This window comes from Ahaetulla prasina, chromosome 1 (genome assembly GCF_028640845.1).
Source record: "Ahaetulla prasina isolate Xishuangbanna chromosome 1, ASM2864084v1, whole genome shotgun sequence".
NCBI lineage: Eukaryota > Metazoa > Chordata > Lepidosauria > Squamata > Colubridae > Ahaetulla > Ahaetulla prasina.
The window spans coordinates 115,595,963-115,617,913 of NC_080539.1; the positions used below are offsets into that span (position 1 = coordinate 115,595,963).

Genomic DNA, 21,951 nt, shown 5'->3' on the forward strand with positions numbered 1-21,951 from the left:
ATAGTTATATGCAGAAATAACATGGATATACCTTTCCGTCATATGTAGCATTTTTGTATGCAAAATTCAAGAAAGTAGTTTCCACTTTAAGAATAAGAAAAAAAATCAAATAGTGAATTGATGTTAGAATGTAATGCTATATTTTGAATTATACACAAATACACACACACTATAGAATCTTGTGGAAGGAGAATTTTTATCCAGTCCCCCCTCCAAGCTTGATAGAATATGCCAAACCTGTGCTTCCATAGTTTTGCTAGATACCTTTTTATGTTACTAACTCATCTATAAAATAAGCAACAATAATAACATTAAAAGGAAAACCAAAAAAGAAAATACATGGGTATATGTATAGTACCAAACAGCCTTCATTGTATTCATTGACCAGCGGTCCATTAAATGCCAAATAAAATACAAAGTAAACTAATTTTTTCCCAAAAAATAAAACAACTTACCGCATGATTCAGTCTAAATAAATTTTAGAAATAATAAAATAGAACTTGGCCACATTCAAATTCAGTCACATCAGTTAGCTAACAGCAGCTGTATGAATAATGTATTTGAATGTCCTGAAAAATTAGTTATAAAGAAATTAAAATAGCTGTGGGGATTTATAAAATGGACAGCAGAAAGCATTGGCTATATTTTCAATTGCGTTTCATCATAAGTATAGAGTTTTTATTTATATTTTCTGAATTTTCCCTCAAAAGCAGCCATTGAGAATGTGTCCAAATGTGTGGTTCAATCTGTTCTGAAATTGGTTCTGATTTTTTTGATTTAAATATTTTTCTTTTCTGAAAAAGAGGAGTCAGAAACATAACTCTTAAGGCAGACAGATTGAATTGCCCTTTTCTGTACATTACATTTTATTTAAGACCTGATAAGCCTGCTTGTAAAAATGCCTGTGAAAAGCAATTTCTAATAAAGCATTCTTTTTTAGATCAACTGAAAACTATTAACCAATATCAGAAGTCCTATACTCAAAGTAAAAAGTGGTAGCTGTAACTAATTTAAAACAGTACATAAGCATGCATTGGTCTCCACTTAAATCATGCCAGACTCACAGAGAAAACATATATCTAAACTATAGTTTTTAATTTGTACTACAACTTAAAATGTGGAAATAAAATGAAATGCAAGCTTAATATCAATAAAAGCAATATATAGCGCTAATTTTGACTTGATATATATTTTTCAAACTAGTGCTAAAACTTGATGTATAGCTTCTAAAACTTGCCTATTTTTCTTGCCAGTGTATGTTTTGAATTGGTCAGTTTGAGAGTTAAATTTATAGATGTTTGGCATCATGCTTGCTTATTACATTTAAGAGATTGATGTGCCAATTATTAGTGGGCAGTCCTGATTTCCTATAAAGTTAAGTCCACTATCTTGGGTTAATTCAAGGGATGAAGAAATAAATCATTACCAGAAACAAGATATTTTCCACCATGATGATTATCAGTGGTTGTAAATTGGTAACAAGTATCATTGCAGATAACCTGAAGCACTTTATTCTTTTTTTTTCCTAAAGAAAAAAAGGCCTCTTTCATAAGGACTGCTGAAAATTGATAGCACAGCTTCCTTAAACTTTAAAGTAGAAATATAAAAACTGTAATACAAACCTAAAATAGGCATCTCACACAGTTAAAATAAGAACTTAGAATTCCGCCGCCTTCGACAGGACCTGTGTTTAACTCATAGAATCATCTATTGCAATGTCCTTCCTGTTGAAGACTACTTCAGCTTCAATCACAACAATACAAGAGCAAACAATAGATTTAAACTTAATGTTAATGCTTCAATCTTGATTGCAGAAAATATGACTTCTGTAACAGAGTTGTTAATGCTTGGAACACACTACCTGACTCTGTGGTCTCTTCTCAAAATCCCCAAAGCTTTAACCAAAAACTGTCTACTATTGACCTCACCCCATTCCTAAGAGGTCTGTAAGGGGCGTGTATAAGAGCACAAACGTGCCTACCATTCGTGTCCTATTGTTTCCTTTCATTATATCCAATTAATATAGTTATTACATACTTATGCTTATATATATGCTTATATATTATATAGTTATTTTCATGCTTATGCTTATATATACTGTTGTGACAAAATAAATAAATAAAATAAAAATAAAGTAAACCTTACATAATTGTATCTTTGTAACCTTAACATGCAACTGTCAATATAGTTATGCATTGTGAACTCCCTATTATATACTAAATATGCATATAATATTGCATATGCAGTACTGCGTTCTACGCCGTCATCTAGGCTAATATTTGGAAATGTTCTAATATTACTGGAGTTGTGTGAAGGATAAATATGACTGTATTGTAGAACTTAAATCTCCATATTAGAGATAATCGATTAAATTTGGGATGGAAAACAAAATCACAGATTTTTCTAGCCACATTTTCTTCTGAAGAAGAGTAGTGAGATTTTTTTCTATTGCTTTAGTATTTTTTTTTTCTTTTGTGCCAGATATCATCAAAGAGTTCTTTACATTGATATTGATATCCATCATGGTGATGGTGTTGAAGAAGCTTTTTATACCACAGATCGAGTTATGACAGTATCATTTCATAAATATGGTGAATATTTCCCTGGAACAGGAGATTTAAGGGTGAGTTCAGTTATAAGCTTATTTAATTAAGATAACATTTTAGAAATGCTATTCTTAAGCCTCATTCTCAAGTTAAATTAGTTATTAGTTTCTGTCCATCTCTTCCATTAAGTTCATTTAAAATTCATCAGAATTTACATTGATTTACGTTAATACGATATAGGTCTACATTAGCTTATTTTTGTACATTTCTGGGAGAGATACTGTAATGGAGGTAATGTTTTGAAAATAATTACATTTTTATATTAGATGTGGCATCTGGAGGGTACTAACATTTTAAATAAAAGTCATTTTAGCATCCAGACTCTAGAGTGTGAAGTTCTTCCAACCTAGTATCTGGATTCCATTTTCACTTGCAAGATAAATATCCAGAAAACCTAAAAATGGCTGGTCAAAACTAATAGACATCAAGATGCCTTTAAGATTTCTCAATAATTATAATTGAACTATACAAACAGTGTCATTACTTCATTTACAAGGATTAGTATGACAGCAAACATAATATTTAGTATTAAAAATTATGTGCCTTTATTTTGTCCCTATAAAACATGAATAAATACACTCACTGTACTGTATAATGGGTAACATTTTATTGGAGATAATGCTACATTGTGCAACAGTAATTACTATAAAGGAACTATAGAAATTTGAGTTTATAGATAAGGCAGAATACAGGGAAAAACAAAGGGCTATTATTAATTCAGGAAATCAGTGTCAAATCACAATTTAATTCATAATTATTTAAGGATGTATCCATGACAAATGTTACTGTTTCACTAGAATCCATTAGATACATCTGAGTCTAGGCCAATGCTTGGCTATTATTTTTTTAGAATCCCACAATGAAAAACTGAATGCCTTCTTTGAACAGACTGCTTTAAAAAAAACTTTAAAAGAATAATAAGTAAAAATACTCACAAAAAACTTAAAGACATTGCACAAAATCACTGTTAAGCACTGTTTTGTTGAACAAAATTACAATGGCCTTGTTCTTATGTAATGCTATACTATACTAATAATGTTGGGCTAGTGTAGTGTTTTAAATTGTTGGACTTAGACTAAGGAGACTTCAGTTCAAGTCCCCATTTGATCAGAAAGCTGATTAGTTGACTTGAAAGGGCATCAGGGCAAACCCCACGTACACAATGTTAAAAATCGTAGAAGAAAGTCAAAATATAAATGCAATAGACATAATAAATCTGGTTCTGATAAAGTTTTCTGAGTAGAGCAACTAGCTATAATAATATATATGAGTGCATAATCTTGTGTGTCTAAACTATAATAGTTAAGAAAACAGAGATAATTTCTATTGCTTCAGAGTTTCTTGGTAGTTAATGAATAATATTTTAAGAAGCTTTGAAAATTTTTGGCACGTTCTTATTTTGCCATTTTAGGTTGGCTGAATCTTTAGTATCAATAGGGCTATGTTCTGAGATTAGAGAAACCAGGTGATTTTTGATGTCATTAAATATTAAGACTAATAATGGATATTAACACTAGGATTAGTAATGGTGGCTTGATTAGAAGCTAGAATAGAGGTAGAAATAAATGGGAATATTAGCAGATACAATTTTTATATAATAGAATATGAGTAATAATTAGATTAGAGATTGAAATATGGTATTACAATGTATGCTTAGTAATATAATTGGCATTAAAATAAAACATTGAAATATTGAATAATTATTCTAAAACATGTATATCAATACTAGGATTATATAAGTTTGATTAATGTAACAGCTATTATTATTATTTCTTTTATTCATTAAACATGAAACTCAAGTCAACTGAACATTTAAAGATGTGTCATAAATATCATTGACTTGTACTAATGGATGATGATGATGATGATGATGATGATGATGATTATTATTGCTGTGTATCAAAATGAATTATACCCAGAGGCCACAGTGTTCATGTATTGATATTGATGTATATTTAAAAATAAAAATTCAATAAAACTCAAAAAAAAAGTTAAGACCAATAACGGACTTAATGTTTACACTAATACCAATTTATCTTTTTAAAGGTGGAATTACTTTTTCTTTACCTTTCTAATAGGAATTAAATAGAATAGTTTAATAACTGTAAGAAACTTTTTTTAACCTGTCTGACCACAAGATGGTACTATTGCTTCATGCTAATCACAGGTTATTTTGAGAAAAAATATCACATGATTAAGAGTATAATACTATTGAATGCCTATCAAAAATGGGTTAGTTGTTGGTGTGAAATACCATTGAGAACTTTAACAAGATCTGAAAGGCTGCACTTCCTCCATGTAGGTCACAGCAAACATCAGCCACCAAAGCAGCCAGTTTCATAGGGCCTGGTCTGAATCCAGATGGAAGAAGTCCAAATGATCTGTTTCCTCTAGAGGACTCTCTTCCAATTTTTCAATAACCTACATTAAAAAAAAATAGGAAATGTTGGACGTGGGACAACAATGTCCAAAACAAAGATTTTTGAGAAGTTGATCATTTGTTTTTGTATTATAAGTTATTTCCACTGGAAATAAATACTATTCATATTCATTCTGGTGAATATGAATAATAATCCATTGTTTAAATGAGTGCAGCTGTTAAAATTACTGAATGAAGGATTTAGAATTTATATAAATATGCAAAGGAAATGAACATAAAAAAATATTATTTTGTGTCTTTTGCTTAGTGAAATGTGGCACATTTCTTGTAGATAAAATAGCATGTGATTTTACGGATCTGACAGAGCAGACCCATGACTTTGCACCCTATCCCCAGGTAATTGGTTGTTTTATAAAATCTAAATTTCCTGAATATCTGTATTTTACACCATCCTCATTCCTGGTGAAAGACACTGTATTTTACCCTGTACAGTGGTTCCAAATCATGCTTTGCTGAGATAAATTGCATCCTAATTTTGCTTCTGGGTCTGATTCTTCTGTATTGTCACATGTCTATAGTCTGTTTCTCTGAACATATTTCTTTTGTACATTTTTTTCTATTGCGCAAATCAAATGCTTTATAGTGTATGAAAAATTTTATGTAAAATATGTTTGATACCTCTGTGGTATACATTGTGTTTATTTTCTATTTAATATTTCTCACATGCTATAACATAGAAGCAATATTTTTAAATCACTTGTAATGGCCAACGTTGATCTGGAATTAAACACAGCTTACCATGCTGTTTTCTCTCCTTGGCTACTGGTGTGCAATGCCCTCTGTTCGTACTTTTCTTATAGGACATTGGAGCTGGAAAAGGCAAATACTATGCTGTTAACTTTCCAATGAGAGATGGAATAGATGATGAGTCATATGGACAAATATTTAAACCAGTGAGTATATTCTAAACACCTTTTAAAATAGATATTGTAGTATTGAATAAAAGGTTTAATATTATTCTGCTTTTTTATAGATTATATCTAAAGTGATGGAAATGTACCAACCTAGTGCAGTAGTATTGCAATGTGGGGCCGATTCACTCTCTGGTGATCGACTTGGATGTTTTAATCTTACTGTTAAAGGTAATAGAACAAAACATTATAGAAGCATCACAGTTTCATAGTCTTAAAAACATTGTTAGAAATTTTTGATGGAAGTGTTTTATGAGCTTTAATTCACTAAAAAATTCAGCTTTATGACTTATAATGGGTTTCCAATTCTAAACAATCCCAGACATTTTTCTTTCATTTCAGCTATATTTTGTAATGCTTATGTAGCAGTTTATATACAACCATTGAGTTTTGGTGGGATTCTTTCAAAGTTTTTTTTTTATTTGCATTTATATCCCGCCCTTCTCTGAAGACTCAGGGCGGCTTACATTATGTTAGCAATAGTCTTCATTCTATTTGTATATTTATATACAAAGTCAGCTTATTGCCCCCAACAATCTGGGTCCTCATTTTACCTACCTTATAAAGGATGGAAGGCTGGGTCAACTTTGGGCCTGGTGGGACTAGAACCTGCAGTAATTGCAAGCAGCTGCTGTTAATAACAGGCTGCATTAGCAGTCTGAGCCACAGAGGCCCAAGTATTTATTTATTTATTCATTAGTATTTATTCATTAATGCTGAAATAAAAATAGTAATTAAATAACTTACGGTTAAATTGTGATGTGTTGTATATGAATTAATGGGTCTTCTAAGAAAATTTGTATCACTTTCTAAAAACTTAAAATGCCTGTTATTGACATTTGTTCATGTATGTAGTTTCTCGTACACAGCAGGCAGTTGAAGGAATAATTTAAAAAGCTGTTCCAGTTTAGCATTTTTACATATAATAGACCGATGTGCCTTGCTTGTCAAATGGCATGTGAAGAAATAGATATAAATATGCAGAAGAATTTATATGCTACTAAAACCCTTGTTTCCATAATCTTTAACTGGGCAAAATGTTGCATCATAGGGCAACCATTTTTGAATCAAGTTATTTCAAATGGGCTAATTTATAGAATGCATCCGAACTCTAGGACACATGACTGAATGAAATTTAGGGAAGTTGTGGCTACTGCAGTCACGTACACAATATTCTGTGACACTTAAACTGCCCACTGGCCTTAGACTTGCAGTTTTTTCTGGCTTCCCCACTGTTTTTCTCTGCAACCTTCCCACAAGCAAAAAAGCTGTCCAGAATTCTGGAAAGGGGAGGGAGGGAGCTTCCCACAAGGAAACTCAATGGGGAACCATGGATGGAAGTCATTCCCATGCCCACTGCAGTTTTGCCCACCCATAGTCGTTCTGTTTCTTTGTTTAGTTAAAGAAATGTCTCTGAAATAATAACCCAACAGGACACAGGCTGTCTAGTATACTACTCTATGTGCTTGTTTATAAACTTTAATTGGGTAAAACAGTGTGTGATAGGTCAACAAATTTTGAATCAACACCTTGAATGGGCTAACTTCCAGAATGTGTCCAAAATCCTCAAGAGATTGAAATTTGGCAAAGTTGTGGGCACTTTACTATTGATCTGTTATTGCATTGCTTGTAGTTACATTTATGACACTCCCTGCCTGCTTCCAATGAGGAAAGTCTGTTAGGAAGCCAACAGAAAGATGAAGTTGAAGTTGCGCCTGCTCCCACTGCTTTTTTGCCATCTGTGGTCATTCTGTGTGTTTTTTTTAAAGAAAGGAAATATCTCAAACAATCATCAGAAGATTTATGGATTGTCTATCAGCCTTTTTCTTAAATATAGCATTATGTTAATCTAAATTTGCTGATTCTTAACAAGTTTTTTCATTAATGGAACATAGTTCTTAGAGAATTATTCATTAGTTACACTTAATTGTGGGCAATTCTGTGCCTTTTTTAAAACCTGGAAATCAATTTACATACAGGTAGCTCAGTACATTAATGCAAAACACCTCAAAACATTTTAGGTATTCATAATAGTATTGATCACCTTAATTTTAAATTATTTTCCTTAAGACCAGTAAGTTATCTGTATTTTAAAACTGAAGTACTGTATGTTTCATCCCACTTTATTCTTCTATCATTTCAGATATGCTTTGTTTAGTTACGAGTTCTCAATGTAGAAAATCCTTATTTGGTAATCTTCATATTAAATATGGGTATCTTTTATAACTGCATGTTTTCTTTTTAAATGCCCATGACTTCTGGCAGGTCATGCCAAATGTGTGGAAGTTGTAAAGACTTTCAATTTGCCTCTTTTGATGCTTGGAGGAGGTGGATATACCATACGCAACGTTGCTCGATGTTGGACATACGAGACTGCTGTTGCCTTAGACTGCGAAATTCCTAATGGTAAATATGATACTAAAAAGTGCAGATTGTCTAATAATCTAAGTTATAATTAATATAAGTCCAGTTAGAATTTTCTCTGCCTTAACAAATTTCTGATTCCAACAAGAATTCTGTACATTGTGATTTTAAGTGACACCATCCGAAAGCTCTACAGTTCTAATTTCCTGCAAAATTCTTCAGACCCCATTCTCGCCCTGCTTCTCCCTCTATGCTTTGGTTTCTTGGCTCCAAAACTTGGTTACATATTTGATTCTTGATTTTTGCTATGCTCAACATTTTTGTTTTATTCATGCTGTCCAGAAGGGACTGGCAAGGTACCCTTCAAAGTTACCCTTCACATAACTTCCTATGTTCATCTCTTCCCCTGAGTCCTTCATGAAAGTAACATACACTTTTGTTATAGAATCCAAACACCATCTCTGTAGCTAGTTATTACCTTCCAGAATCTTGTTCTCTTCTTGGGCCATGATCCTCAATTGGATATCCTGTCAAAAATAATATTTACACTCCCAGTTTCTTTATCTTCTAACTGAAGGCTTTGTAATCTCCAAAGATTCTTTCAGGATCTTTTTTGGCCATACCATTTGTCCCCATATGAATCAAAAGAAATGGATAGTTGGTGGGTTTGAATAATGTTGGTAATGTTTTGTAGAGGTCAGTGAGAATGACCTTGAAGGACAAGAGGAAGAGCTCCTACCAAGGCAATGGCCATATAAGAGAGTCTTGATCCTGGGCCAAGAAAACATCTCAAACAATCCCCTTCCTAATTTGCACAAAGATAAAGTGAGGGAATTCATATTTGCAAGATTCTGTTACTATAGCTGTTAACAATAAAAGTCCTGACCTTTATGGTATTAAATTTTGAACCTAGTCTGTCTTGTTGGGCTGACTTCTCTCTGTCATATTATGGAAAAACAGTGCTTTGTCTGCATCTTCCTTATTCTTCTACCACTGTTAATCTCTATTTGTTGTCTGTTCTCAGTGATCTCATGCTCTGGAAGCTTAAATTTACAGTATATACAGTGTAACTGTAACTTGTAATTGTTACAATTATAGTGTAAGGGTTTTTTTAATGAAGGTGTGGGGATGTTATATCTTAAAATAATACATATTTATAATATGTTCTGAAACAAAATGTCAATATGTTTTATTTCCCCCTTTGAATCCAGTGGATTTTGCAGTGTTTAAAAGGCATCATTAGTATTTTGATATGTGTGTATGTATATTATCATAAGGCTTATATCATCCTATTATTCCTTTGTTGACTAAGAGACATTCTTTTTGTAACTGTCACTTGCCTGTTGAAGTTTCTACTTGTGGTTGAATAATTATTAAAAAGTTAAAAGTTCAACTGATGTTTCTTGAATGCAACAGTTTGTAAAAATAATACTTATTAAAATAATTTTAATAATATTGAAAATAAATAAAATACATAAAACCCTGTATGTAATTATGTTCATAAATTGTTTAATTTTAGACAATGATTTAAATTAATTATTTAGTCCTTCCAGTCAGTATATAGAAATGGCCATCCAGTTTTCTTGATGACATTTTCAGATGTATTTGGTCAGTGCCTTCTTTCTTGGGGAGTGACTGACTTGGTCACCTGGCTGGTTTTCGTGCCTCAGTCAGAATTAACACTGCTATCCTCCCAGCTTTTTACTCCAGAACTTTTAACCGCAACATCGAACTTGTGTGTGATACTGTGTATAAAACACAATTCAAATTTTTGAAGTAAATATTTTAATTGAATTGTTTAAATTATTTAAAGTCTTTTTGGGAATATATAGTCCAGATTAAGTCTTTCAAGCTTTAGTAGTTCAAAAGAGACATATGATTGGAAGCATTTCTTTTGAAGAACTTTCCTATCCTATCTTCTATTATACTTGCACAGCTTTAAAATACATGTATTTATGTAAATGAATACATTCCGAAATTCTAGGTGTCAAACATTGAAACAAAAACACAACCAAAGGAAGTCACTTCCTATGACAGTGCAGACCCTATGTTTATTTTACAGAATATATAAGTATTCTGCATGCAAATAACATAACAGTATTTGAATCAAACCATAATTTTGAACCATAATATCTTTTACTTGTTTCTCCTAGAATAAATAATTGCATTTATTGTTTCGATAACTGGAAAAATTTTTATAGTACTATTTTCAAATATACTAGTAAGATCTGTAAGTCTATTAGGAATTTAACAATAAAAATAAAGTTATATCTCAATTTTGTTTTAACAGAATTGCCATATAACGATTACTTTGAGTACTTTGGACCAGATTTCAAACTGCATATAAGCCCATCAAACATGACAAACCAGAACACTCCAGAATATATGGAAAAGATTAAGTAAGTATTAATTTTGAAAACTGGAATATGTTATCACTATAAAGTTACATTAGTAATTTTCAGTAAGTTTACATTGAACATTGAAAACAGGACAATTGTTCAAAGCTTGTATTAAATTGTGTGAACATTTATGCAGGTGTATTTATGATTACAGAAGACCCATTTGTTACATTAGTCATGTTTTTCTGTGAATTTCTATTCTGTGAAATTCTATTGCCATATAACTTATTTTTCTATAGTAGTTTCTCACAATCAGAAAGCTAATATTGTTGATACTTAAAAAATTCAAAGACAAACAAAGTTGTTTCATACTAAACTGCTTTCTTTGCAGGCAGCGTTTATTTGAGAACTTACGCATGCTGCCCCATGCTCCTGGTGTGCAGATGCAAGCTATTCCAGAAGATGCTGTTCATGAAGACAGTGGTGATGAAGATGGTGAAGATCCAGACAAACGTATTTCTAGTAAGTAAATTTTATAGGTAATACTTAAAATGTTGGTCTTGAATTTTTGGATTTTGCTTCCGATTTTTGAGGAGAAAATAATTAAACCAATCCTAGTACACTTGCTTTTTTGAAGAAAAAGTCACCTTGCTTCTTTGTAATTGCTTATGAATAGATATAAATAAATGCTTTTTTAAATGAGATGTCACGACTGGTTTAAATGTATTCCCATTTTGTTTCCTTTTACAGCCATTTGTTCCATGGTAACCCAAAATCTAGAGTTTGGTAGCTCTAGATCAATAAATCAATACATTTTATTATAAAACAAGCTTTATGAGTTGCAGCTTATTTTATCAGATATGTGGAATGGCTTAACTGATGTAACGTTTAAATAGGGATGGAGGGTGGTTATGCAAATGAGGCTTCATGGGAGAACAGATTACAAGTACCTTATTAATTAATAATAGTAATGTGTTAAAAATTCATTCAGTTTGTTCAGACCTTCTGGGATAGCCTGAACTTAAAAACTGTATCAGCACAGTTGAGTACAAGACAGCTGAATTTATCTACATCAGTTGGTATCATGTTACCATGCCTTTTTGTTGTTGTTAAATACTGTGTCATTGCTGAAGAGCCTTTATGTCACCAGGTAACATTTTGAAGAGATATGAAAGATCTTGGAATAATCTCTTTTTAAAATTTCCATATTAATTCCAGTTCGTGCTTCTGATAAGAGGATAGCCTGTGATGAAGAATTTTCTGATTCTGAAGACGAAGGAGAAGGTGGACGCAGAAATGTTACAGATCATAAGAAAGGAGCAAAGAAAGCACGCTTAGAAGAGGACAAGAAAGAGGCAGAAGACAAAAAAGCAGGTAAATCAATGCTAAATGAAACATGTTTTCTGTTAAGCTAAACATACCAAATTCACTTGTAAGCAAATTCTGTAATCTGTTTTGCATATAATTATAGCTCTTTCAAATGTTCAACTGAATGAATAAATAGCTAGACAACTGGATTAGGCATGGAATCATATTGTCTGTTCTCTTAAACTACCACACATTCAAATAATTATGCTCATATCTGCAAAAATAAGAGTATGATTTTAGATCCTGTTTTACCTGTTTCCTGGAAAGTCTTATGTGCAAAACTAAAAAAAAATACAAAATAGCTATCTTTCAGGCCTCCAGTCATGTATATAGCTCAAAACAACAACAACAACACCTCATTAGGTTACAAAACATAATTCTTTCTTTCCTTTGAAACACTCCATTGATTGAATGAAGAACACTTTTTATGATGATATCCAGCTAAAGCTCATACATTTTATGACTTAAACCAAAGTAATTACAATGCTGCCTTCCTGAGTCAAAAAGAGAGATCCAAAAGCGCATAGGTTTAGCTTAGATCATAAAAATTTTGTAATACTGTTAATAGTACATATTAAAGTGAGATGTCATATTTTCTAGATTACCCCCAATGCATATCAATTGATTGTGAAATAAATAGCTAATTTCAGAGGTGCAGTTCAGTTTTATGTGAACTGCAATCTTATATTTATTTACCTGTTAAGATGAATAAAGATTATTTCTTCATCATAACTACTTATACTGTTTTTTGCAAATTGCTGCTATTCTGTTTTATTTCTAGATATTAAAGAAGAAGACAAATCTAAAGATAACAGTAGTGAGAAAGTAGATACCAAAGGGTAAGTATATTCCATCTGAGTGTCTACATCTACTTTTAAAATGTTATTGAAATGTTAATTATCTACTTGCTGTCCCTTATAAATTACAATAATCCTGTATTGGTAACAATTGCATCTGTTTATAGTAAACAGAAAGGATGTTTATAGCTTGCATTCAGATGCTAGATTGCACTTTTTGTATAAGTGAAAACCGTATTAACATGTGACTAATAACTTGTCTTTTCTTTCTGCCCCCTTCCCCAGCACAAAATCAGAACAGTTAAGCAATCCTTGAACATAAAGCCTTACAGTATGTCAATCAAAGGACCCAATACCATAATGAAAAAATACTAAGAGAAGCTTTTCATACTGGAAGAGACTTTTTATTTTCTTTTAGTAGAATTTGGCATGGAGCATATTTATTTTCAAACAACTGTGTTTTGATTTTTGGCAACTTGTATTGTGAATTCCCCAATTATGATACAAAATTTGTTCCTTCCACCAGGCTTTATGTATTACTATTTAAAATGGATGTGAGTTAAGATGTAGTTAAACGTCTAAACTGATCTATTAAAATTTCCCTTTTCCCGGATTGATTTTATCCCCTTTTTGTAATTATATCTTTATTAAAAAACAAACAAACTGTACTTGGCTGATTTGTCTATTATTACCTTGTATATACAGATGTATGTATCACACTACTGTTATGAAAAAAGCTGGTTAACCTTGAAATTGAATTTGGTGAAAAATATTTTGGTTAACGCCCCAGCTTTAAAATAATTGCCATTGGCTAAAACTGCGCACTTAGGTCTAAAGATCTTTGACTATACAATAATTCATAGAACTCTTTATCTATCTTCTAGTAGGAAAGTTTTGTTTTCTATTTCCACAAATCAATGCAGTCTTTACTTATGTGGAAGTGTACACCATATAGCTGGAGAGCAGTATCTTTCTTTCTGCTGACAATCACAGCCTACTTTTGGGGAAGGGGGGAGTGGCAGATCAGGTGAGCATTCCAGATGTAACATCTAAATATGACCTATGCCACGGTCCTTTTACAAACCAGAAGTAGCATCTTTATTAATAGGATTGATTGAGGCATAATTGAAATAAATAGGATTTTATTTCTGCACAAAAATAATTTTGTCCCCTTTTTCTAATTATATCTATTAAAAAACAAGTTGATAAAATCAATGAAATCCATTGTTCTGGTTCTTCCTCTTCCAAGTCCAGCAAAACATGAGCCAAAACAATTACTTTAACAATTTGTAAAGTCATTTATTTATTTTAAAATGATTTCACTAAGGAGAAGAGAGAGTATAATGAATTCTCACTTTTAATACATCACTGGGAGAATAGATTGTTATTTTTGAATATCTGTTATATTCAAAAATGTATAATTCACACATTACAGAACAGGGGTGTCAAACTTGCGGCCCATGGGCCAGATGCGGCCCTGCCCCCACCCAGTTTAGCGAAGGGGGAAAAGTCCCGACGCAAGTCTGACGTCCCTGTTACAGGACATTTGCTTCATGACCCCAGCAACATCATCTTTGCAATATACATTTTGATATCACAGGTGTCATCAAATTTATTTAAAATTAAGATAAATGTAATTGCCTCATTCAATCTATTTCAGATGCAGCAAACATGTACTTGTTTGGGGAAATCCAGGTGGAACTTCAGTTTCTTGCATCTGAAATCCACTACAGGGATTAAATCATTAAATCAAGTCTTCATTTTATTACCAACATAAATGAAATGGATAGAAAGATGATGCACAGAAATGTTTATTTGAACTCATGTTTCCTCCAAAGCCGATTTTGGAGATCATTTTGAAGAGTCACTGTTGTAGAGGCACTATTATGAGTCTCAGTGAGGCACAGGAATAATATAATTTGCCTCAAAAACACAGTTTTCATTGCCCTGATAGCTTCTTAAAGCACTTCCAATAGCTTGAACTTCTGTTTATTGTGGGCATTCATTTCTAAAGCTAATCTATCTTAATAGCTTGGCAATTCTCAAAATCTAGTTTCCAAAGTTTGGATGGCACTGGGTCAGGAATATATTCCTTGCAAGCGATTTACATATAGCAAATGATGATTTAAATGTATTCATAATTTACTATTAAACTTCGTAACCAATGATTTTTAGCAACCAGCCTTCAAAATTTCACCAAACTATTCTAGCAATGTATAAATCAATGCAGATGCCAATTGCATCAGCATTTAGAATAAAAAAAATTAGGAATTATCTATCTTTCTTTGGCCAACTTCAATCTTTTCATGATAGCTTCTTCCTGAAGACAAGCATTTGTGGTTAACCTTATTAATACACAATTTGTACAGGATTTCATAGACAGATGTCAAGTATTTTTAGAGATTTATTTTTAAAATATAATGAATATTGAAGCATTTCCTATAACTTGCATGGCAAGAATTTTATATTTAAACAGATCCAAAGACTAGTGCAGTTGTTGGTGTTGTTAAGTATCCCCTAATATTTTGTAATATTTAAATTTCTGTTTATAGGAAATTATCTGCATCAGTCTGCCCAACCTCATTGGCACATACTCCAGCACAGATGGTACAAAAATATACAGTGGCCAAGATTAACATTTGGCTGTTCACCATCTTCAGGAGTTTTTGGCTAGAGTACTTGATATTTTGGGTTGTAAATAATGCATTAACACTGAGAATATATCCGGTGGATGCCAAGAACAGGACATCTGAGTTGGCAATGGGCAGACAGAAATGAGCGTTGCCGAATAGCTTTCATTGATGTTCAATGCCAATATTTTCCTCCTGATTATATTGCCAGGACTAGCACACTGAACTAGGCTGCAGGCAAATGTTCATTTATCTTGCCAGCCTCTGACCAAGTAGCATCAAACTCCAAGCAAACACGAGCAATTTTATCTGCAAAAAAACTTGCAAAAATATCACCGTATCCTTCAGACAGTTCTTCCATCTCTACCCAGGAGAGTATGGATATAGAGAAGTTCTGTAATGTTGTACATTTAGGCAAGAAAAAAATAAATGCACAGTATAGGTGATACCTAGCTCAATAGCAGTAACTGTGAGAAGGATCTTGGAGTGGTCCTAGTGGACAATCACTTAAAAATGAGCCAGCAGTGTGCTGCAGCTGCCAAAAAGGCCAATGCAATGCTAGGCTGCATTAATGGATTGGAATCAAGATTGCATGAAGTATAAGTACCTCTTTATAATGCCTTGGTAAGACCCCACTTAGAATACTGCATCCAATTTTGGTCACCACAATGTAAAAAAAGATGTTGAGACTCTAGAAATTAGTGTGCAGAGAAGAGCAACAATGATTAGGGAAGGCTAAAACAAAAAGCACGGTTGCTGGAATTGGGTATGATTAGTTTAATGAAAAGAAAGACTAGGGGCGACATGATAGCAATGTTTCAATATCTCAGGGGTTGCTACAAAGAAGAGGGAGTTAAACTTCACCAAAGCACCTGAAGGCAGGACAAGAAGCAATGGATGGAAACTAATCAAGGAGAGAAGTAACCTACTGTAGAACTAAGGAGAAATTTCCTGACAGAACAATTAATCCGTGGAACAGCTTGCTTCCAGAAGTTGTGAAGTTGTTTCAACACTGGAAGTTTTTAAGAACAGATCAACTATTTGTCTGAAATGGTTTAAGATTTCCTGCCTGAACCAGGGGGTTAGTCTAGAACAGGGGTCTCCAACCTTGGCAACTTTAAGACTGGTGGACTTTAACTCGCAGAATTTCCCAGCCAGCTTTGCCAAGGTTGGAGACCCCTGGTCTAGAAGACCTCCAAAGTCCCTTCCAACTCTGTTATTCTATTATAAGTATAGAGATAGCTTTGAAGTATATATCACCATGAGGTAAACACCAGCTTAACCATGAAAGGAGTGAGTGAGGAGGAAAATGCCTACCTTAATTCTGAGAGGCTCAGGTTTCAATAAGTGTAGAGAAATAGATGTTTCACTATCATTATCACCAAGGAATGCTGTCAAATATGATTATACAATTTTGTTTTGATTGTATTTTGGCTTAGTTTTTTGCTACCATTCTCGAGCTATCTTTTGGCTATCATTTCCTAAGACTTCTCAGAAAAACCAACAACTTCCAAGATTTGAGGTCCCAGAGAGGCCACTTGGGGAAAATCTTGTCTAACCTTCTAATTACCTTTAGAATTTAGTATCTTGTTCAAATTCAGCCTCCTCTAAATTCCAGAGATAAACCAATGGGTTTAATTCAAATAATATAACATTTATTGTTAGAGAAGTTATACTAGCAGAAACAGAGGAGCTTTAATGTATGATGCAGTTTAATTTGTAGATCTAGTGGACTTATCTTTTGTTCCTTTATACAAGTTAAATGTAGATAATGATATTTATACAAGGAAAATGTATACAATTGTAGAATAAATTATAATTGTTTTTAAAGTTCTTCGGTAGTTTCAATGTTAGGTTTCAAAAACCTAAGTGCAAGGAAATATTTTCAGATTGATGAGCACTTCTAGAAAAGGCTTCATTATTCATGTTATAAACTAACAAAAATCCTCCATGCGACATGAGCTTTTAAAAGTTGTGGTAAGATTTCAGAGCAGTTGCAATGGGAAATATCTAGCTAAGTTTCTTCTCTTGTATAGAGCCACTTGGCTTTTTGAAAAGCTTAATAGGTACCAGTAGGTACTTTGTAAAAAGCTTAGAAACTAGGAAAAGGAGAAAAAAATAAAGGGAAAATCTATGGGGAAATTTCAGTGTTGCGTAACATTTACAAAACATGATTATTGGTGGTATACAAGGAACATTTTCCTTTATATTCTATGTAAGGTACAGTCTTCATGACTTCTCTGTATCTACAATTGTCTCATAGTTAACCTATTTTCTCTGAGTTTAACACACCAAACATTAATCAATTGAGCTTTGTCTATACAACATACAAGCCAAAATACGGTTCTCTTGAGGCTTATAGTGAAGAAAGACTGTCCTTTAGGCATATCATGCCAGCGGTATAGTATCGTGCATATATCCTTGAATGCAATTGGACCACCTTAAATTTGATTGAGCAAATACACTTGATAAGAAGCAAGCAAGCAGGTATTGTCATTTCAATGTACCGTATATTTCAGAGTATAAAACACACTTTTTCCCCCCAAAAAAGAGGGTGAAAATCTGGGTGTGTCTTATACTCCTAATGTAGCCCTGCCCAGCTTTTCAAACTGAGGTTTTAGAGGCTGAAAAAAGCATCAGAAGCAAAGCTTCAGAAAAGAAGCCCCCAAACAAAGCTTCAGAGGCTTTTTTTCTAAAGCTCTGTTTCGGAGGCTTTCAGAGGCAGAAAAAAAAAAGCAAAAAAAAGCACAGAGCTCACAACCAAGGAGCGTGTTGCTAAAATTCACCTCTGGGAATAGCTGATTGGGGGTATTCCAGTAGGCCAATCCACCTGCCAATCAGCCTTTTTCTTATTTTCTTCCCCAAAAACTAAGGTGCGTCTTATACTCCGGTGCGTCTTATACTCTGAAAAATACGGTATATAAAAGAATGGCTGTGCAGAGAGCCATGGAACAATTAATTCTCAATGAGACATGCCATTGTATTTCTCCAGAGTTGGTTGATGGGAAAAGAGAAATAAAACAGCAACGGGCACAAAAACTGGTTATCTGAAAGCTTCAGACCAATTGGAAGAATAGTCAGTAAAACTGACTGAATTAATGAAAGAATTCAATGAAACTGACTGTTATATTCGCAACTGCAGTCTGAGATTTTATTTTTTGTTATCTGTGGAGGAATGAAACCCTTGATTTTATTATTTTGTTGCTACTCAAACAATATATCAATATCATACTGGTAGTCCTCAACTTATGACCACAATTGAGTCCAAAATTTCTGCTTTTAAGTGAGACATTTGTTCAGTGACCTTTCTTGCCTCAGTTGTTAAGTGAATCATTGCAGTTGTTAAGTTAGTAAGATGGTTGTTAAGTGAATCTGGCTTCCCCATTGACATTGTTTGTCACACAAGGTGATCACTGCAACCATCATAAAAGTGAACCAGTTGCCAAGCATCTGAATTTTGATCACATGACCATGGAGGTGCTGCAAAGGCCATAACTGTGAAAAGTGGTCATAAATCACTTGTTTCAGTCATTTGTTGTAACTTTGAATGGTCACTAAACGAACTGTTGTAAGTCGAGGACTACCTGTACTTGCTTCAGGCCATGGCTTTCACCAAAGACTGCAATCCGAGCATGATAGGTTAAATAGGAAACATATATTCCATGAAGCTTTTGGAGAGGAGAAAGCAGCAGCATCTACTGTAGGTTTCCAAGACTAACTCTTTTAAAATAGTTTTAATAGAATGAAAAATATGATAAAGAAATAAATAATATGTGATATAAAGCATAACAAAAGTTTGCTTGTGGGGGTTATATTTTAATTACTTTAGATATCATTCATCAATTATTTCAAAAATCGACTCTTCTAAAAAAAATTTTTTTTGTTTACATTTATACCCCGCCCTTCTCCGAAGACTCAGGGCGGCTTACAATGTATAAGGCAATAGTCTCATTCTATTTGTATATTTTTTACAAAGTCAACTTATTGCCCCCCCAACAATCTGGGTCCTCATTTTACCTACCTTATAAAGGGTGGAAGGCTGAGTCAACCTTGGGCCGGGCTCGAACCTGCAGTAATTGCAGGCTTTGTGTTCTAATAACAGGCTTCTCTATTGCCTGAGCTATCCCGGCCCCTAATCACCTGTGTTTCATTCAGTTTCTCTTTGTTCTGGATAACTCTGGATAACTTCTTCACTTGCTCAACCATCCTTGTAAACAAATGATATTCCCAGACATATCCAGACCAAACATTACTTGAATCCATATTCCAGGCTGAGCTCCTGATTACTTATTTATGTTAAATAAATAGCATAGAATCTGTCTATAAGATCCCTCATAATGTGGTTAATTTTCCACTGAAAGCTACAGTATTCCCATCCCTTGGGACCTCCTCCCACCCCAATGGATGAAATTTCCTTGTCTTCTTGCAGCTGGCAAAGAATACATCTTCTGATTATGTTTGGACAGTTTTATTTTATTTCCAATAGCTACTTAGCATTTTGTAATGTTGCCAGCCTTTTTCATAAATAAAAAACTGGGAGGTGATTTTGCCTAGTCTTGGGAATGGTCGTCTTTCTATTTCAGACTGCTGGATATTTATACTTACTTGATTCTTCAGGAAAGGAAAATGGTGCTCAGGATAAGGGTTGGGGGCAGGGGGGAACATTCTTTTCTGTAAGGGCAGCTATTGAGCCAAATTCTTATGTCTTTTAAGTTCATGAATTGTTGTAAGTCACAAACGTAATATTAATTTCTTAAGATTTATCAGTTTCAATACTCTTAAAGATTTATAATCACCATCTGTTCTCACATCCAAGTTCTATTTCAGAAATTTCTCTCCAGAAAAGCTGTGCAAGTAGTCCTCATTTAGTGACTACAATTAGGAGTAGCAACTCAGTCATTGAGCAAAGCAATTGCTAAGTGAAACATCACAATTTTACAATAATACTTCAGGTTTCTTTTGCTTTCCAAACCTACAAAATGTGAGGGCTGGTTGCAAAGTTACTTTTTTAAATTACTGTCGTAACTGCACATGGTGGCTAAATGAGGCAGTTTCTAAATAAGATGCATAAAGCTTTTTATCAGTCACAGAAATGGCTCTGTTAAGTGGAATTCTGTTGAATCAGACTATGTCTGTGCTATTCAGCATTATGATTTGATGTTACAATATGCTAGTCAACAAATCAGAAAAGGTATTATATCAACCATATCTGAATCTGGCCCAAACCAATTTATCCCCCTCTTGTAAAATGGGTTAATCCAATTTCAAGAATTGTATGGACAAACGAAATTAATGCTTTAAGTTTGCTATATTTAAGCTTCAACCTTAAGGGTGCCTATTCAAATGTGTTTCTTTCTTCAGATAAAATAACAAGAAAATAACCCTACATTTGGGTTTTAAGTGTTGCTCTGGTTTATTTATAGTACAGATTTATAGACTATTTTAGTCTATTTATATGGGATTGTTTTATAATGTATTCATTTTTATTGCAAGGCAGTCTGATAGGTTATTTGAAGATGCAAGTTATAGATTTCTCTATGTATAAATATGTACTCTGTGTGTGTATAAACACACATACATGCATGTGTGTGTGTATGCACAATTAAATACATGGTTAATTAAATAACTGCATAATTTTATGATTAAAAACCTAGAGAATTTGTACAGGTTGTGTGGACAGAAAAAAAAGCCTGAATTTTGCACCTAATTAATTTTGGCTGTTTAATAAAAGCAGCAATCTCCTGTGCATTTTTAAATGCTTAATTTAAATGCAATCATTGTATAGGAATTGCTTTTTGATCTCCATGAGGTTAAAGAATTTGGTTATACTTGCAAAAGGCAAAAAGAGAGGGGGAGGAGGGAGGGGGGGAGATTAAAAAGGAGCGAAATGTTTTGGAATCTTTCCAAAGATTTTGTTTTTCAAAGAATAGTTTTTTCCCTTTTTTATTTTCTTTGATAAGAACATTTCTGTAATCATTTCAGATTGATTGCAGTTATGGTAGCTTTTCAAACAAACCTGTCAATTGCTTTTTTTTTTATTGAAAATCTCTTAATATAACTCTTTAAACTCGACTCTAAAGAATGTGTTAAGATAAGAAAGAAACCATATTCCTTTGTTTACAGCAAAGTGAATTTAACACAGAACGAAACATATGCACAATTCCTAATCTCCCAGACGTTTTTTTAATGAGATTTCTTCAAGGAAAGAAAAGTCTTTCCTCTTTTGCAAGTAAGGTCAAGGAAGGAAGCTAATCTAACTGCAGTCCAGCAATGTGATCACATTGAAAATACAGCAAAGCTTCAGTTGAGGGATCATTGGTGCTGAGGGAGCTGGGTTGTTTTCTTGAAGATATTTCATTACCCAAACTAGTTAACATCATCAGTGTTAGACTTACCTAGTTTGGTAATGAAACATCTGCAAGAAAACAATGAAGCTCAGAGAACACCAAAGACCCCACATTTCAACCAGTGGTGGGTTTCAAAAAAATTTACTACT

The 21,951-nt window shown here is 33.2% G+C and overlaps 1 protein-coding gene across 2 annotated transcripts in view; it reads left to right on the plus strand.

Moving 5' to 3' along the window:
* HDAC2 (histone deacetylase 2) overlaps positions 1-13,493 on the plus strand; it is a 29,419-nt gene extending 15,926 nt beyond the window's left edge. For both annotated transcript variants that reach the window (XM_058173680.1, XM_058173671.1), the window contains 9 exons: positions 2,482-2,623; positions 5,847-5,939; positions 6,020-6,128; positions 8,223-8,363; positions 10,612-10,720; positions 11,052-11,182; positions 11,879-12,034; positions 12,810-12,867; positions 13,111-13,493. In XM_058173680.1, the coding sequence (XP_058029663.1) occupies positions 2,482-2,623; positions 5,847-5,939; positions 6,020-6,128; positions 8,223-8,363; positions 10,612-10,720; positions 11,052-11,182; positions 11,879-12,034; positions 12,810-12,867; positions 13,111-13,141 (970 nt within the window). In that variant the 3' untranslated portion in view covers positions 13,142-13,493. The remainder of the gene's footprint in view (positions 1-2,481; positions 2,624-5,846; positions 5,940-6,019; positions 6,129-8,222; positions 8,364-10,611; positions 10,721-11,051; positions 11,183-11,878; positions 12,035-12,809; positions 12,868-13,110) is intronic.
* Positions 13,494-21,951: the final 8,458 nt, after the last annotated feature.